This window comes from Bos taurus, chromosome 15 (genome assembly GCF_002263795.3).
Source record: "Bos taurus isolate L1 Dominette 01449 registration number 42190680 breed Hereford chromosome 15, ARS-UCD2.0, whole genome shotgun sequence".
Classification (NCBI taxonomy): Eukaryota; Metazoa; Chordata; class Mammalia; order Artiodactyla; family Bovidae; genus Bos; species Bos taurus.
Genome location: NC_037342.1, coordinates 77,912,159 through 77,928,434, shown reverse-complemented (window position 1 = coordinate 77,928,434; position 16,276 = coordinate 77,912,159). Strand labels below are relative to the sequence as shown.

Below are 16,276 nucleotides of genomic sequence, written 5' to 3'. Positions count from 1 at the left end.
TCATTTCATTATGTATATGACCATCAAATACCAAGTTATAAATATGAAATATATACACTAAATATACAGTAAATATATTTACTGTATATTTACTGGACTATTTACTATTTTTAAAGTTTTTAATATTTAAAAAAAAATTTTAGGATTATGTAAAGTCACTAAACCTGAAAAAAAAATTATGGCAGAAAGCATCCATGATCCTTGACTTTTCCATTCCTAATTCAGTCCTGTGTACCTGAGAATGCCCCTTATTCCTCAAGTAAATTCTCCTCTCAGCTTAGGCTAGTTTAATGGGTTTCTGTTTCTTGCAAGCAAAACCTCCTAATACATAAACCTAAGAAATTGATAAATAAAAGTAAATAAATGCATACATAAATCTGAACATCGCTAACACAACAAAAAATTTTAAAATACAATTACTAATTAAAACACAGCTCAAAAATATTCTTTTTATGATAGCCAAGGGAAAAAATATTAAGTACTTTAAAATGTAATACAATTATGCAGAGAAAACCATAAAACTACCACAAGAACACAAGAAAATATATATTTCAAATGGAAAACATATCCATCTCCCCAAATTCTTACATATTATATTTAAATAATAAAAGTTAACATAATAATTTTGACTATCCCTAACTTTATATACAAATTTAGGCAACCTCAATTAAAATCCAATGAAATTTTTCTTTGTCATTTGTATGACTACTCTAAACTTCTTCTGCAGAGGTTAAAAAAGGGAGGGGGGGCTCAGTCACTTATGGAAACAAAAAGAAATTTCCTAGTCAAGAGACAGTTTCCTGGAAGATATTGATGCACGCAGTATAGAAACAACATTGGTACTCATGACCAAATGCAAGCAACATTGATAAATTCATCATAGCACAGTGCCCTTTCCATCGGTAACTGTGGTGGACACGAGGCTCTCAGAATCAGGAATGCCTGTCAGCATCACAACACCTTGGAAAATCCAGTCGCTGAATGGTTAAAAGATAAGATTGTGAGACATCGCAAAAATCTCCTTTTAGCACATCCTCACTTGAAACAAAGGAAAAGATTGGGACAGTGATAGACTGAAGCTGGTCAGACTGAGCTATGGAATAACAGGAGACCTTCCAGCAACTGTGATGACACCAGCAGCCTCCAAGATTCCCAGGCTTGTAGCTTTGAGGTCATATGTGATTCGTGCCTCTCATTCCCATATCCAGTCAGTCACCACAGTCCGTTAATTTTATCTTTAATCATCTCTCCTGTGCACTTTCTCTCCAACCTTGCCACCCTCACCTTCACACCTGCTGTTGCTGATGCCTAAGTCAGCAAAGCCTCTTAGTCTCTACAACCTCCCACTCCATCCACCCTGCAGACTACAGCCAGAAGATTGTTTCCTGGACCCTTCCTTCCTCAGATCGTCCACTGCTTGGGAATAACCAGGGAAAACCCTGGACGCCTCTGGCTCACTTTCAAAGTCTTTCACAGACTGAGCCATCTCAACCATCACCTTCTTAGCCAACTAAACTTCAACTCACCTCTATTCAACTCAGGGTCCTCTCCTCCCACAAGCCCACACTGTTCATTCCCACCATGGAGCCGCCTTCATCCGAAATGCCCTCTCCTTTTCCCTTTCAATCCTATCCACCTTCTAACCCTAATTCCAGTCCTGTGCATTCAATGAATCTTGTGAAATATGTGTGTGTGTATGCTCATTCAGTCATGTCCGACTCTTTGTGACCTCATGGACTGTAGCCTTCCAGATTCCTCTGTCTATGGGATTTTCCAGGCAAGAATACTGCATTGAGTTGCCATGCCCTCCTCCAAGGGATCTTCCCAACCTAGAGATGGAAGCCAAGTCTCTGCATCTCTTGCATTGGCAGGCAGATTCTTTACCATTGAGCCACTGGGAAGCCCTCTCATGATTAACACTCCAACTCATATGTATCTTCTCTAAGCACTGAAAGAATACTTTGGTGATTTATATTAAATGCATAGCAAATCAGGCTACTACTCTACCTAAAATATATCAACACCTCCATATTGTCTACAGCACAAATTCCAATATTCTTAGCATGGATTCCAGGTTCTTCTTGAACTGGCCATTGCCTATTTCTGCAACTGTCATCCCCAAAATGAACATTATACAGCTATTTCCTAATCCAAAATGTCCTTTCTTCCTTCACAGTGTTTAGTATTCCCTTCTTTTTAGATTGCATGAAGAATCTGATTACTGTAGAAATAATATAGTCTTACCTTTGCACTCTTACAGTAAGTAGTTCATTGTACTGCTTTTTTTTAGCATTTAATAGATTCTTTATAATACTGTTTCTTTATCTCTACCAAGAAATACATATCCTAGTATTCAAAATTATCTGTTTAATGTTTTTATTATATTTTTATTAATTGCATTTTGGTTGACAATAATAGCTAGTATTTCAATGGCATCATATGTCACAGTTTTTTTTTAGTTGCAATTAACATACAATATTGTATTGGTTTTAGGTATACAATATAGTGACTCAATATACAATAAGAACAGTTACCATCAGTCACCATACAAAGTTGTCACAATATTACTTATTATATTCCCTATGTACACATTACATGCCTACGCCTTGTTTATTTTGTAGCTAGAAGTTTGTATCTCTTAATCCCTTTCACCTGTTTCATCCTTGCCCCAACACCCTTCCCCTCTGGCAACCAGCATTTTGTTCTCCGTATCTACTAGTCTGTTTGTGTTTGGGCTTTTTATTCTATATATGTTAATTAACTCAATTTCCAGAACAAACCCGTGATGTGCATATTTTTATCACCCCATTTTTCACATATGAGGGGAAAAAAAAGAAGCACAGGTAAGTGAATTCACTGACCTAAGTTTACACAGCAGTGGAGCCAGGATTTCAACCCAAGCAATTTAACTCCAGATCATACGTTCTTTCATCCCTACCCTATACAATTTCTAGACACATAAACACATACTGAAGTGTTAAAATTAAATGTTTTCTTCTATAAGAAATCCAATGTATATTGATTCCCCAACACAAATGTTTATTGTTTGAGTATGAACTCAATGTTTTTTGATTCACTAGAGAAACTAAGAACAGTATTCTAGGGCCAATCTGAGAGCTCACTCAGAGATAAGAGAAAAATCAGCAAGAGTCCAGTTTTTCCAGTCTTCATCCTTAGTAGAAGGGATAACTGTTAACTTGGAAAACTACGTTTTCCTTTTCTGTCATCTTTGCCTTTCAGTATCTATTCCTGTCTCTGCTACCCACCCTTCAGCCACCTCCACCATCTCCCCCACTGAGCTGGTAAAACATGCCTCCTCTCTGAACACAGTGTTGCCTCACCTGGAAGCATGGGGGGTGGGGGGAGTGATCAGCATATAAAAGCCCAAATCCGTCTTTGAACACATAGACTCTACATCAGGTAAACTGCTGGACTCTGGACCAGAGCATAATGATAGAATGGAGACAATGCCCGAAGGAGATATAATAGGAATCTTCATGTGCCAATGGGGCTGATCGCAGAGTGAGGCAATGGAAGCTCCATCCCAATCACAGTTTTCCACTTCATAATTCCCAAATGGTACCTCACAGAATCCCAAAATTGTAAAGGACTTAAAATTCATCAAATTTATGTTTTGTATAATTTACCACAATAAAAGTAAATTAAATAAATTGAATTCACTACCCCCACCAAAAAAAGCAAATACTTTAAATCCAACCAGCTTATTTTGAGTAAGCTCTGGGAGTTGGTGATGGACAGGGAGGCCTGGCGTGCTGCAGTCCCTGGGGTCACAAAGAGTCGGACACAACTGAGCGACTGGGCTGAACTGAGCTCATTTAGCAAATGAACACTGAGGCTCTAAGAGAGAAACTGACTCACCCAACATCCTATGGCTGTTTAGAGACTCTGCACTTCCAGTCATATCACCTACCTTTGAGTCAAAATAGCTGGTGTAGTTAGTTCTATCTCAGAACAAAGAATTGAGTCAGATGGATCTCAAATGCAGCTGAGCACATCCAAGTCATCATGAAGTTGGCCACTCTGCTAGAATTGATCATTACTCAAGGAGATGATCTGGTTTGGAGAAACTAGAATAGGATAGAGAATTGAAATCCCCCCTTGAAATCCTAAATCCTGACAAGACAGGTGCCTTTGCTAATACCATCAGCTCAGTCGCTTTTTCACTCAAGTCTCCCTGAACAAAGCTCAGTTCATACCCAGCTCAGTCACTCTGACTAGAGTTGAAAACATTTGGAGACCTTTTACTCTAATCTCTTCTGTTTATAGATGAGATGAATGAGGCAGAGAGAGGGTAATTGGATTCCCAAGCTGCACACCAGTTATTTCTCAGGTACCTAATTCAGAAATCAGTATTCTTTCTGCACTGAGGACTGGAGGGTGGTTATTACTGCTACTCAAGGATCAAATCTTGCCCTGAAGAAAAGCACCAGTGTCCCTGGGAGCTTTTAGAACACAAAGCAGATGATGTCTAAGATGAATCACCAAAAAAAAAAAATGGAAAATTCAGGGGATCTGGATCGGAGTTGATTTATAATAGCTAGGAAATAAACAAATGCCACAGAAAGCAGAAAAGAGATTTTAAGACCTTGGTTTTCATGAACTTACACACCCACCAAAACCCCAATGGCTGTAATTAGTTCCTTGCATAAGTTAAGATCCTTTAAATAAATTAATCCACACACTCTAGTCAAGGGAACAACTTCCCCATGGAATTTCCTTTCTCTCAGGTGAAACTTTGTCAACTAACCTTGACTTAGGAGAGATTCAAAATCTTTTCAATTAGCTTAGGGAGATGTCCGTAAAGTTTGTACCCAAAAACAAAGTAATAAAAGAAAAAAGCTGAAGTTAAGACATCAGGGGAATACTTTTCCAGACTGAACTGCTGAGAATGAAAAGGACAACTGAATACAGGAACAGTGAGGACTGGCCAGGGAACCAGGACAGCTGGGCACTGGCTGATGTTCAGTAACTGACTCACTTCTATCTTAACCAGGTCATTTCACCTTAACCTCTCACTCTCCCTGTTCCCACTTCTAAGTAAAATGACAGAATTGGCTAGATTATCCCCACTGTACCTTCCAATACTAACATGTCTATATAAGCCACTTGGAGAAGGGAATGGCAAGCCACTCCAGTTTTCTTGCCTGGAGAATCCCATGGACAGAGGAGCCTGTAGGGCTACAGTCTGTGGGGTTGCAAAGAATCAGACACAACTGAGTGACTAACACACACATATAAGCCACTTTGACTTCTTGTGTTTCAGCCTCTCCAATAACAGTGATAATAATGTAAGAGAGTAAGAATTTCCTCAGCAAGAGATGTCATTCATCCATCCCTTCATTCATGCATTTATTCAAGAAATAGCATTGTGCCCTTTAATGTGTCAAGCATGGGTGCTAAAGATTTGGCCGTGAGGAAACATCGTCCCTAACTCAAAGCAGTTATATCTGTCATATTCCCAGCAAGGGGAAGTGGGAAATATAAGGAAACCAATTAGGTGAATATCAGTTGCAATAATCCAGCCAATAGTTGCTTGTCTTTACCAGGATGGTAGCACTGAAGGTTTTAGGAAGTGGTCAGAGTCTAGACATCCTAAAGATAGAAGATTTGCTGAGGTTTTGATGAGAGGAGAGAGACAATTCAAGGATACCTGAAAAGTAGATTTGAGCGAGGAAAATGGAGTTACCATTATTGAGATTGGAGTTACTGTAAGAAATGCATGGAAGCAGATTCAGAGTGTGGATCTGGACATGTTCACGAGGCAGAGTAAAGAAGAATGAGTCCAGGATGGTGGTTAGACAAAGTGGCATCTAGAAGATGAATAAGGAAAAAGCCCCTGAAAAGAGACAAAGGGGAAAAAATCTGCAGCTAGAATAAAATCCTTCAGTGGGAAAAACCTACCCGCTACCCAATGCCTCTGGCAACCACCAATCTGTTTTCTCTATCTATGAATTCAGTTCTTTGGTTGGTTGGTTGGTTCACTGGTTCGTTCGTTTTTAGATTCCACATATAAATGAGATCATATGATATTTGTCATCTTCTGTCTGATTTATTTCATTTAGCATAATGTCCTTTAGGTCCATCCACATTATTACAAATGGCAAGATTTCCTTCCTTTTTACAGCTGAATAATATCCCATTGTATACATGGCCACCTCATGCGAAGAGTTGACTCATTGGAAAAGACTCTGATGCTGGGAGGGATTGGGGTCAGGAGGAGAAGGGGACGACAGAGGATGAGATGGCTGGATGGCATCACTGACTCGATGGACGTGAGTCTCAGTGAACTCTGGGAGTTGGTGATGGACAGGGAGGCCTGGCGTGCTGCGATTCATGGGGTCGCAAAGAGTCGGACACGACTGAGTGACTGAACTGAACTGATACATCTACCACATTTTCTGTATCCACTCACTCATCAACAGACACTTAAGTCACCTCTGTGTATTAGTTCTTGTGAATAATTCTGCAATGAACATTGAGGTGTATGTATATTTTTGAGTTAATGCTTGGTTTCCTTCAGATAAATATCCACAAATGAAATTGCTGGATCATATGGTAGCTTTATTTTTAATTTTCTGAGGAACCTCTATACTATTTTCCATAATGGCAGTAACCATTTACCACCAACAGTGTACAAAGGTTCACTTGTTTTTGCATTCTTACTGATGTTTTTTTTCTTGTCATTTTTTTTTTTTTATAAAATGTGTAAGGAATAGCTCATGATAGTTTTGATTGGCATTTCCTCGATAATTAGTTATGTTGAGCATCCCTTCATGTACCTGTTGACCATTTGTATGTTTTCTTTGCGGGGGGGGGGCGATGTGTAATCAGATCATACTCTGATGGTGGGAGGGATTGGGGGCAAGAGGAAAAGGGGACGACAGACGATGAGATGGCTGGATGGCATCGCTGACTCGATGGACGTGAGTTTGGGTGAACTCTGATGGGTCAACACCATCACACTGATGGTGATGGACAGGGAGGCCTGGTGTGCTGCAATTCATGGGGTCGCAAAGAGTCGGACACAAATGAGCGACTGAAGTGAACTGAACTGAACTGATCCATTTTTAATCTAATTGTTTGGGGGTTTGCTACTGAGTTATATGAATTCTTGATATATTTTGGAATTAACACCTTATCAGATATATGATCTGCAAGCATTTTCTCTCATTCAGTGATTGCCTTTTTGTTTATGGTTTCCTTTGATCCACATAGGCTTTCTAGTTTGAAATCCATTTTGAGTTATTTTTGTGTATAAAAGTCATCTAGTTTCTGTTTTTTTATTTTATTTTTAAACTTTACAGTATTGTATTAGTTTTGCCAAATATCGAAATGAATCCGCCACAGGTATACCTGTGTTCCCCATCCTGAACCCTCCTCCCTCATCCCTCCCCATACCCTCCCTCTGGGTCGTCCCAGTGCACCAGCCCCAAGCATCCAGTATCGTGCATCGAACCTGGACTGGCGACTCGTTTCATACATGATATTATACATGTTTCAGTGCCATTCTCCCAAATCTCCCCACCCTCTCCCTCTCCCACAGAGTCCATAAGACTGATCTATACATCAGTGTCTCTTTTGCTGTCTCGTACACAGGGTTATTGTTACCATCTTTCTAAATTCCATATATATGCGTTAGTATACTGTATTGGTGTTTTTCTTTCTGGTTTACTTCACTCTGTATAGGAGATTCCTTAAAAAACTGGAAATAGAACTGCCTTATGATCCAGCAATCCCACTGCTGGGCATACACACTGAGGAAACCAGAAGGGAAAGAGACACGTGTACCCCAATGTTCATCACAGCACTGTTTATAATAGCCAGGACATGGAAGCAACCTAGATGCCCATCAGCAGATGAATGGATAAGAAAGCTGTGGTACATATACACAATGGAGTATTACTCAGCCATTAAAAAGAATACATCTAGTTTCTTAAATGTTAGGCAAAATCTACCAGTGAAGTCACCTGGTCCCAGACTTTTGTTTGTTTGGGGAAGTTGTTGATCACAAACTTTGCCTTCCAACTGGTAATCTGTCTGTTCAGGTTTCTTACCAGACTAAATTCTTACCAATTCAGTCTGTTAGGCTGTATATTTCTTAGAATCTATTCATTTCTTCTAGATTATCCTAGAAGTTTGTTAAAATATAATTTATATTATAGTAGTTTATAGTATAAGCTATAAACTATAGTAGTATATAGCTTAGTCTATTATGATCCTATTAGTTAATATCACAGAATGTGGTAATGAGGTAATATCTCCTCTTTGATTTCTTTTACTTATTTGTGTCCTCTTTATTTTCTTGGTGAGTTTAGCTAAAGGATTTTTGGTTTTGTTTATCTTTTGAGAAAAGAAACAGCTCTTAGTTTCATTAATGTTTTCTATTCCCCTCTTAGTCTCCAGTCACTTATTTCTGCTCATTCTTATTTCATTCCTTTTACTAATTCTGGGCTTAATTTGTTCTTCTTCTTCTAGTTTCTTTAGGTATAGGGTTGGGTTTTCTATTTGAGATCTTTCTTGCTTCTTGATGTAGGCATCTATTGTTATGAACGTCCCTCTTAGAATTCCTTTTGTTGTATCCCACAGGTTTTGAAATTACAAAACAAACTGTATACACATATAATAGAATGCCTCAGACAATATGCCAATCCTTACATCCATTCTCCCTTTCTTCTTTAGGAGAAGAGCACAATAAAACCTTGATTTTTTTAACAGAACACAATTTCACATAGAAAAAAAAAAGGTTATACATTCTAGCCTCCCTTGTAATTAAGGGTGACCATGTGTCATATTTCTGTTGAACAAAATGAAAGCAAAAGTGTTTCAAACAGCTTTTGAAACAGCTCCTAAATAGATAGGTATCAGCTTATCCTCCCCTATTCCCCTTTATGGTCTCCTAAAATACAAATTTAATACTAGAGCTGTACTGTCTAATATCATATCCACAAGCCACATTTAGCTTTTTCAATTAAACTGTTAAAATTAATAACATTAAAATTCAGTTCTTTGGTCTCACTAACCACATCTCTATAGCTCAGCAGCCACTACCATACTGGACCTCACAGATATGGAGCATCAGCTGCGTAACATATATTCTGCTGGACAGCCTTGATATGCAGAATTAGAAGCTCTTTAAGGTCATGAGGTTGAGTCTACTAGATGGCTGACTCTGCATTTCTAATAATATTTTTGGAACTCCCAACAATGTTGGACTTTTCTGTATTTCTGTAGTTCTCTCATTAGATTGCCATTTTTCTATTATATGCAGTCAAACCCATACCTAAAATATATATAAATAATAAATAGGAAAAGAATACAAAATTGTATATGCAGAGTAGTTGGCAGCCCTCTACCAATTTGTCCTGAATAAAATTTTCTATTTATTATCTAAAAAAAATACATTTGGGGATTTTTTTTTCTTTGTTGATGTTGCAGCAGAATCAATAACTGAGAACTAACTGCATGGTCTCCAATGCTAAGTGGTATAATTATAGACTATTACTACTTCTGTGAATTAAGTAAGCATTTTCTAAATGTCACAACAATAGTTGGCTCTTAACACAATTGAAAAGATGCTTTCCTTTGTCTCCTATGATTTTTCCAGTGGAATCAAAACAAAGGGAATAACTAGCCCTCAATAGACTTACCCTCAGTAGGTAAGGTAGTCCCCTAGAAAACTGACAATCCGGTTAGAGGAGATATTATCTGTACATGAGTGTACTGATGATGTTCTTTCTGTAGCTCTCAGTGAGGAAAACCAAAGGTACACATGAGTAAGATGCTTCTTTCACAGCCTACATCCTGAAGTCCCGGTCTGCCATGGTACAATCAAGGCCTCCAGGTCTGGTGCACCGGAACAACCCAGAGGGATAGTACGGGGAGGGAGGTGGTGGTTCAGGATGGGGAACACGTGTATACACGTGGCGGATTCATGTTGATGTATGGCAAACCAATACAATTTTGTAAAGTAATTAGCCTCCAATTAAAATAAATAAATTTATATTTTAAAAAATTTAAAAAAAGAGAGAGAAAGGGAGGTAGCCCCACTGACTTTGGTTCTGAAACAAATGCTTTAAAATATACATTAACAAAATATAAATGCATTCAGCATAAAAGCTAATGAGGCCATGTGAAGTTAACATTTACTTAACAAATATTCATTGAACACCTACAATATACAAGGGACCATGCTATATACTCAAAAGTGATGGAACAACAGAGAACATGTAGCCCAAAGAAGCTGCAAAACAAAAGTACTTAATGGCTCTCAAATACCTAACACTTTTTTAGGATGAAATCAAAGACTATTTGAGTAGATTCCCAGGAAAGAAGTCCAATTTGTGAATAGTCATGTAGTCATCAAACAAATAAAATTAATGACCAGCACTAATTATAAGAATGATTATGATAGCTAATATTTACTGAGTCTATAGAATAAATCTATACCATGTTCTTTTCTAAAACTTTGATGTATACTGGAGACTTCCCTGGTGGTCCAGTGGTTAAGAATCCACCTGCCAATGCAGGGGACATGGGTTTGATCCCTGGTCGAGGAAGATTGCACATGCCAGGGAGCAACTACGCCCATGAGCCACCACTACCGAGCCCATGTGCTGCAGCTACTGAAGCCTGAATGCTCTAGAGCCCATGTTCTGCAGCAAGAGAAGCCACCACAAGGGGAAGCCCGAGCACCACAACCAGAGCAAGCTCAGGGCAGCAACAAAGGCACAGCACAGCCAAAAATAAATAAACAGGGACAGAGCGGGTGTATGTATAATTACAGCTGATTTGCTTTGTTGCATGGCAGAAACCAACACGATATTGCAGATTTTTTTTTTTTGAATTTTTTTAAATGGGGAAAAAAATAAAAAACTTTAATTTAATGTATATTAACTATTCTAATATTCAGAATACTTCTGAAGTTCATATTATTGTTAATCTTCTTGTATTTATGAAAAACAGGTGGTGAGTGAAGTAGTACTTGGATCATGAGTTATGAGAGAGGGGCACTTGAAAGAGCCTGATGGATTTCAGAGCCTGAGTTCTTCCAACTTTAGCAGGAAAAGCTAGCACCCCACCATGAGACATGCCCATTAAAAATTCCTTAATGGATCTGGGGTTTGTTTTCTAGGTGTTGAAAATGTTCTGCAATTAGTGGTGATGGTTGCAAAATGTACTAAAAATGACTGAATTGTCCAACTTAAAATGGTCAAACTGGCAAAATTTATGTTCTGTAAATTTTGTCTCAATAAAATATTGTGTAAATAGTAAATGTATACAACTGTTACTTAACACTATTGTTGTTCAGCTGCTAAGTTATGTCTGACTCATTGTGACTTCAAGGACTGTAGCCTGCCAGGCTCTTCTGTCCATGGGATTTCCCGGGCAAGAATGCTGGGGTGGGTTGCCATCCTTCTCCAGGGGATCTTCTTGACCCAGGGATCAAACCTGAATCTCTTAGGTCTCATGCATTGGCAGGCATATTCTTTACCACTGAGCCACTGGGGAAGCCCTCCTTAAACTATTAAATAAATGTAAAAGAAAACTTTAAAAAAATAATCTGCAAAATATGATCTAGAAAGGATTGTTCATAGGCCTAAATGGTTTGTTTGTTTGTTTTTTTCTTTTTCAATAAGCACTGACAAAGCACCAGCTCACACATGACACTTAGAGTTGCAAAGAAGTATAGTGAATAGCCCTGCCCCTGAGAACTTGCATTCTAGTCAGAGAGAAAAACATACAAAATAATACCTCCAAAGTGATAAGGACAATGATAAAATTATGTAAAAATAACTATGGATGGAAAACAAAAGTTCAACTCAAGGAGGAGCAAGGTGAGATAAGAACTCATAGGAAAGTGATTTTAACGTAGGTCTTAAAGGATATATAGGAGTTTGTCACGGGGAAAAGTGTGATAAAGTCATTCCAGAAAGAAGTGGTATTTCTGCAGGCATTATGAATAGTCACCCATGTCAATGATTAGTGAGGATGACAAGCAAGTGGGGAAGATTTCCCGGTACCTTTAAAATCACTGTTCATCTGCATACTTAACCAGCTTCTGAGGAGAAAAAGAAAAACTTTTAAGGCCCATAACATAATATGATGGATGCTCCATCCCTCTGCAAGGAAGCTAGCTGCCTGCATTACTTCCCCTGATCCACAAGGAGGGCTGGAAGAATGGAGGGCAAATGCAAGAAAATCCATGTTATTCCAAAGCCAATAGAAACAAATTTTATTAAATTCTCTCTATATTCACAATGATAAGAGTCAGTTGAGTTAAAGGAGTTTCTGAGAGATGAACTAATAATGCAAAGACAAACTCTCTCATCCTGCTCCACCAAGAAACACTAATAGGATTGACAAGAAATGGACTTGGCTGATCAGTTAGAATGAAGGACAGAATGAGGAGCAGAAACACACTTGGACATTATTTCCCTCTCCTTCATTCTTCAAGTTAGGCTCAAGAAGTTTTTTATATTCTGTATTGATTTACATCTGTATAAAGCTAAAAGTGATCTTTTTTGTTAAAATGTGTGTCTTGATCTTTCCCTACTGGCAGCCAGGATCTATTGCCATGTTTGATCATCTTTAAAATTTTGGATGCAGGACATTATGAGAAGAGATTTAAGGACAATCTTTTGTGTCAACATGTCACAAGAACTGAAACTGCTCCAGGGTCTTTTCTATTACTTGTGCTCAAAAAGTCTATGGTACAAGATGCTAAAACAAGCAGAAGAATAGAAAAATCCCTGGGTGCAATTTTCAAAAACACAATTGTCCACGCTGGAAGAGTAGATAAGATTGGTACCCTTCTCCCCAAATATCCCATGATAATTTCTCTGTTTGGTTTCCTTTATATTGAAATATGGGTTGTTATTATTAGGGAGGTTAAATAAAGAGGGAAGCATGAAGAAGAAATGAAGAAAAAGGGGAAAGAAGGAAGGTGGAAGGGAGTGTAGGAAGGGAGTGACAGAATCACTTTAACATACAGAATATTTGTCCAAGAGTGCTCCTTTTCATTCGTACTTAATTTGAGTCTCAGTGTTAACGAGTCCCATGAAACTGCTGAACATCACGGAGCCAATTAAGTTCTCTAAGATCAACAAGACTAGCTGACCTCAGTCCTTGGAACGTGACACTAGGGTACTACAAAGACTTTGGTTGCTAAGGAGAGTCACAGTACAGTAATGCTAAGTCCTTGCATTTGTTTCTGCCATTCCTGTATGTCCTACTAAAATTAAAATCCATTTCAAGGTAATAATCAGGCACACTTTTATAAATCACTTTCCCATTTTCGCTCCATCCCTGAGTTCTTCTTTTTGCCCCACAACCTCCTCATGGCAACTTTCACCTCTGCATTTCTGAGTGTGTAGATGATGGGGTTCAGCATGGGGGTGACCACCGTGTAGAACATGGCCACCAGCTTGTCCTCAGTGAAGGTGGAGGAGGGCCGCATGTAGAGGAAGATGGCGGGTCCAAAGAACAAGATGACCACCGTGACGTGAGAGGCACAGGTGGAGAGGGCTTTGCGTCTTCCATCTGCTGAATGGTTCCTCAAGTTGACCAGGATGACAATGTATGAGGACACCAAGAGGAGGAAGGAGAAGACAGAGATTAATCCACTGTTGGCCAACACAACGACCCCCTCCACAGAGGTGTCAGTGCAGGCAAGCTTGAACAAGGGATGGAGGTCACAGAAGTAGTGGTCAATCACATTGGGACCACAGAAGGGCAATTGGATGGTGATGAGAATCTGAATTATGGAGTGAAAAAAGCCTCCAAGCCAGGAACTAGCCACCAGCGCATGACACAGTCGATGGCTCATAATATTCATATAATGAAGAGGTTTGCAGATGGCTACATAGTGGTCATAAGCCATCACCACAAGCAAAAAGATCTCAGTGACCCCCAAAAAATGGGAGAAGAATATCTGAGCCAGACAGCCTTTCAGAGAGATGGTCTTAATCTTGACAAGTAAGTCTGTGATGAATTTAGGGACAATAGTAGAGGAGTAACTGATCTCCACCAGCGACAGGTGACTAAGGAAGAAGTACATGGGGGAACGCAGGCTCTTACTGACTCTAACCGTCAGAACAATGAGGCCATTGCCCACCACCGTGGCCAAGTACATGGGCAGAAACACCGCAAAGCACCCTCTCTGCACCTCTGGGTCCTGGAAAAGACCGGTGACAATTAACTCAGTCACATTATCAGTCCTCGCCATGGAATCCATTCCTGCAATAAAACAAACACTGATTATAACTAATTTGCCTCATTTATGGCAAGTTAGCATAAACCGCTTTACAATACAAACTTATTATGAACTCATTCTTTCAGTCAATATGTATTCATTCAATTTTCAATATGGTCAATGTAATAACACTTTATATAAACAAAATTTAGGCTCAGAGAAATGGTTATTTACCTGAAAGCTACCCTGGTGACTCAGACAGTAAAGAATCCATCTGCAATGAGAGAGACCTGGGTTCAATCCTCAGGTTGGGAAGATTCCCCTGGAGGAGGGCATGGCAACCCACTCCAGGATTCTTGCCTGGAGAATCCCATGGACAGAGGAGCCTGGTGGGCTACAGTCCATGGGGTCTCAAGGAGTCAGACATGAATGAAGCGACTAAGCACACAGAAAGTAGCAAATTCTGGAACTCAAGATCAGACTTTCTGAAAGGAGTCCAGGGTTCTTTCTAACTCACCTTAAGATAGTCTGAATTTTTGGCAGCCGGTCAAGTTCAGCACCTACGTTTTAACCATGTTCATTGCATTTTCATCACTCTATCCTGAATCCTTCTTTCTTTCATCTCCATGGCAAGGAATCGTCTTCCCACTGATAATCCTTCCCTTCCAAAATGTCCTCAGTATTGTTCTCTTTACTCTGCCAGTCTTCAACCTACTCACGTCAGAGTCCTTCACCAGACTTGCAGCTTCAATACCTGTGTTTATATGACAAATGTTTGAACACTCTAGAGAGAATTCCACCCCCTAGTTTGTCTCCATCATTTTACTATTACTTTCTTGCCTCTTGCCCCACTGCTCAAACTGCTGACAGATCCTGAAATCAAAGAGCTTATCCTCTGAGAGTTGTGGCTGACCAGCCTTGCTTGTCCTGGTTCCAGGTTGGTCGGTGCATGCTAAGTCATTTCAGTCATGTCCGTCTCTTTGCAACCCCACAGACTATAGCCCACCAGGCTCTTCTGTCCATGGAATTCTCCAGACAAGAATACTGGAGTGGGTTGCCATGCCTTCCTCCAGGGGAGCTTCCCAACCCAGGAGTCAAATCCACATTTCTTACATCTCCCTGTATTGGCAAGGAGATTCTTTACCACTAGTGCCACCTGGGGCTTTCCTAGCGGCTCGGACAGTAAAGAATCCACCTGCAATACAGGAGACCCAAGGTTGATCCCTGGATGGGGAAGATCTCCTCAAGGAGGAAATGGCAACCCACTCCAGAATTCTTGCCTGGAGAATCCCATGGACAGAGGAGCCTGGTGGGCTATAGTCCATGGGGTCTCAAAGAATTGGACAGGCTGGAAGTCAACAGCGAAGTATATGATAACTAAAGTGAAGATTCCTCCATGAGTTACTCCTCTGGAGAAGATATTTACCAACACCTCTTACACATCTATACAGTCTCAGGCTAGACTAAAGAAATACAGATTATGATACACCCCTCATGCTAACAATGTCATAATCAAGAAGCTACAGAGGATAACCACTCCTTGCCCCATCCTCCCACAGGGGAGGTGGAGTGATTTGGGAAGGAGAAACTAGAAACGCAATGATGGGCCCTTCCTCTCTCTTTCTGCAAAATGCTGTAGAGAGCGCAGTACCTATACTGCCCTGGGGCAGCCTCTGTCTCTATGGGGTGGAAACAGGTTACTGTGTGTGCTCACTCAGTCCTGTTCTACTCTTTGCAAACCCAGGGACTGTAGCCCACCAGGCTCCTCTGTTCATGGGATTCTCCAGCCAAGAATTCTCAAATGAGTTGTAATTTCCTACTCAAGGGGATCTTCCCAACCCAGGGATCAAACCTGTGTCTCTTGCATCTCCTGCATTAGCAGACAGATTCTTTACCACTTGAGCCACCTGGGAATTCCAGGCTACTCTGTAGGGTAGATCCAATGCTGCCATGGCTGGGTATGGACTTTTACCTAAATCTAGAGCTCAGTTTGAGAAAGGCCACTTGGTACCAAATCTTAAACCTCAGTCTCTGTCATCACCTTTTCTAATAGCAACAGTAACA

The 16,276-nt window shown here is 39.9% G+C and overlaps 1 protein-coding gene across 1 annotated transcript; it reads right to left on the bottom strand.

Annotated features, from left to right (window-relative positions):
* Positions 1–9,852: 9,852 nt before the first annotated feature.
* OR4B1H (olfactory receptor family 4 subfamily B member 1H) lies at positions 9,853–14,305 on the bottom strand. Its single transcript, XM_002693587.4, has one exon. It carries the CDS (start codon positions 14,252–14,254, stop codon positions 13,295–13,297), a length of 960 nt encoding a protein of 319 aa, XP_002693633.2. The 5' UTR covers positions 14,255–14,305; the 3' UTR covers positions 9,853–13,294.
* Between the last annotated feature and the right edge of the window lie 1,971 nt (positions 14,306–16,276).

What these genes read in the sequence shown, in the direction of transcription:
- OR4B1H (XM_002693587.4), bottom strand. Translation starts at nt 14,254, where the DNA reads ATGGATTCCATGGCGAGGACTGATAATGTGACTGAGTTAATTGTCACC.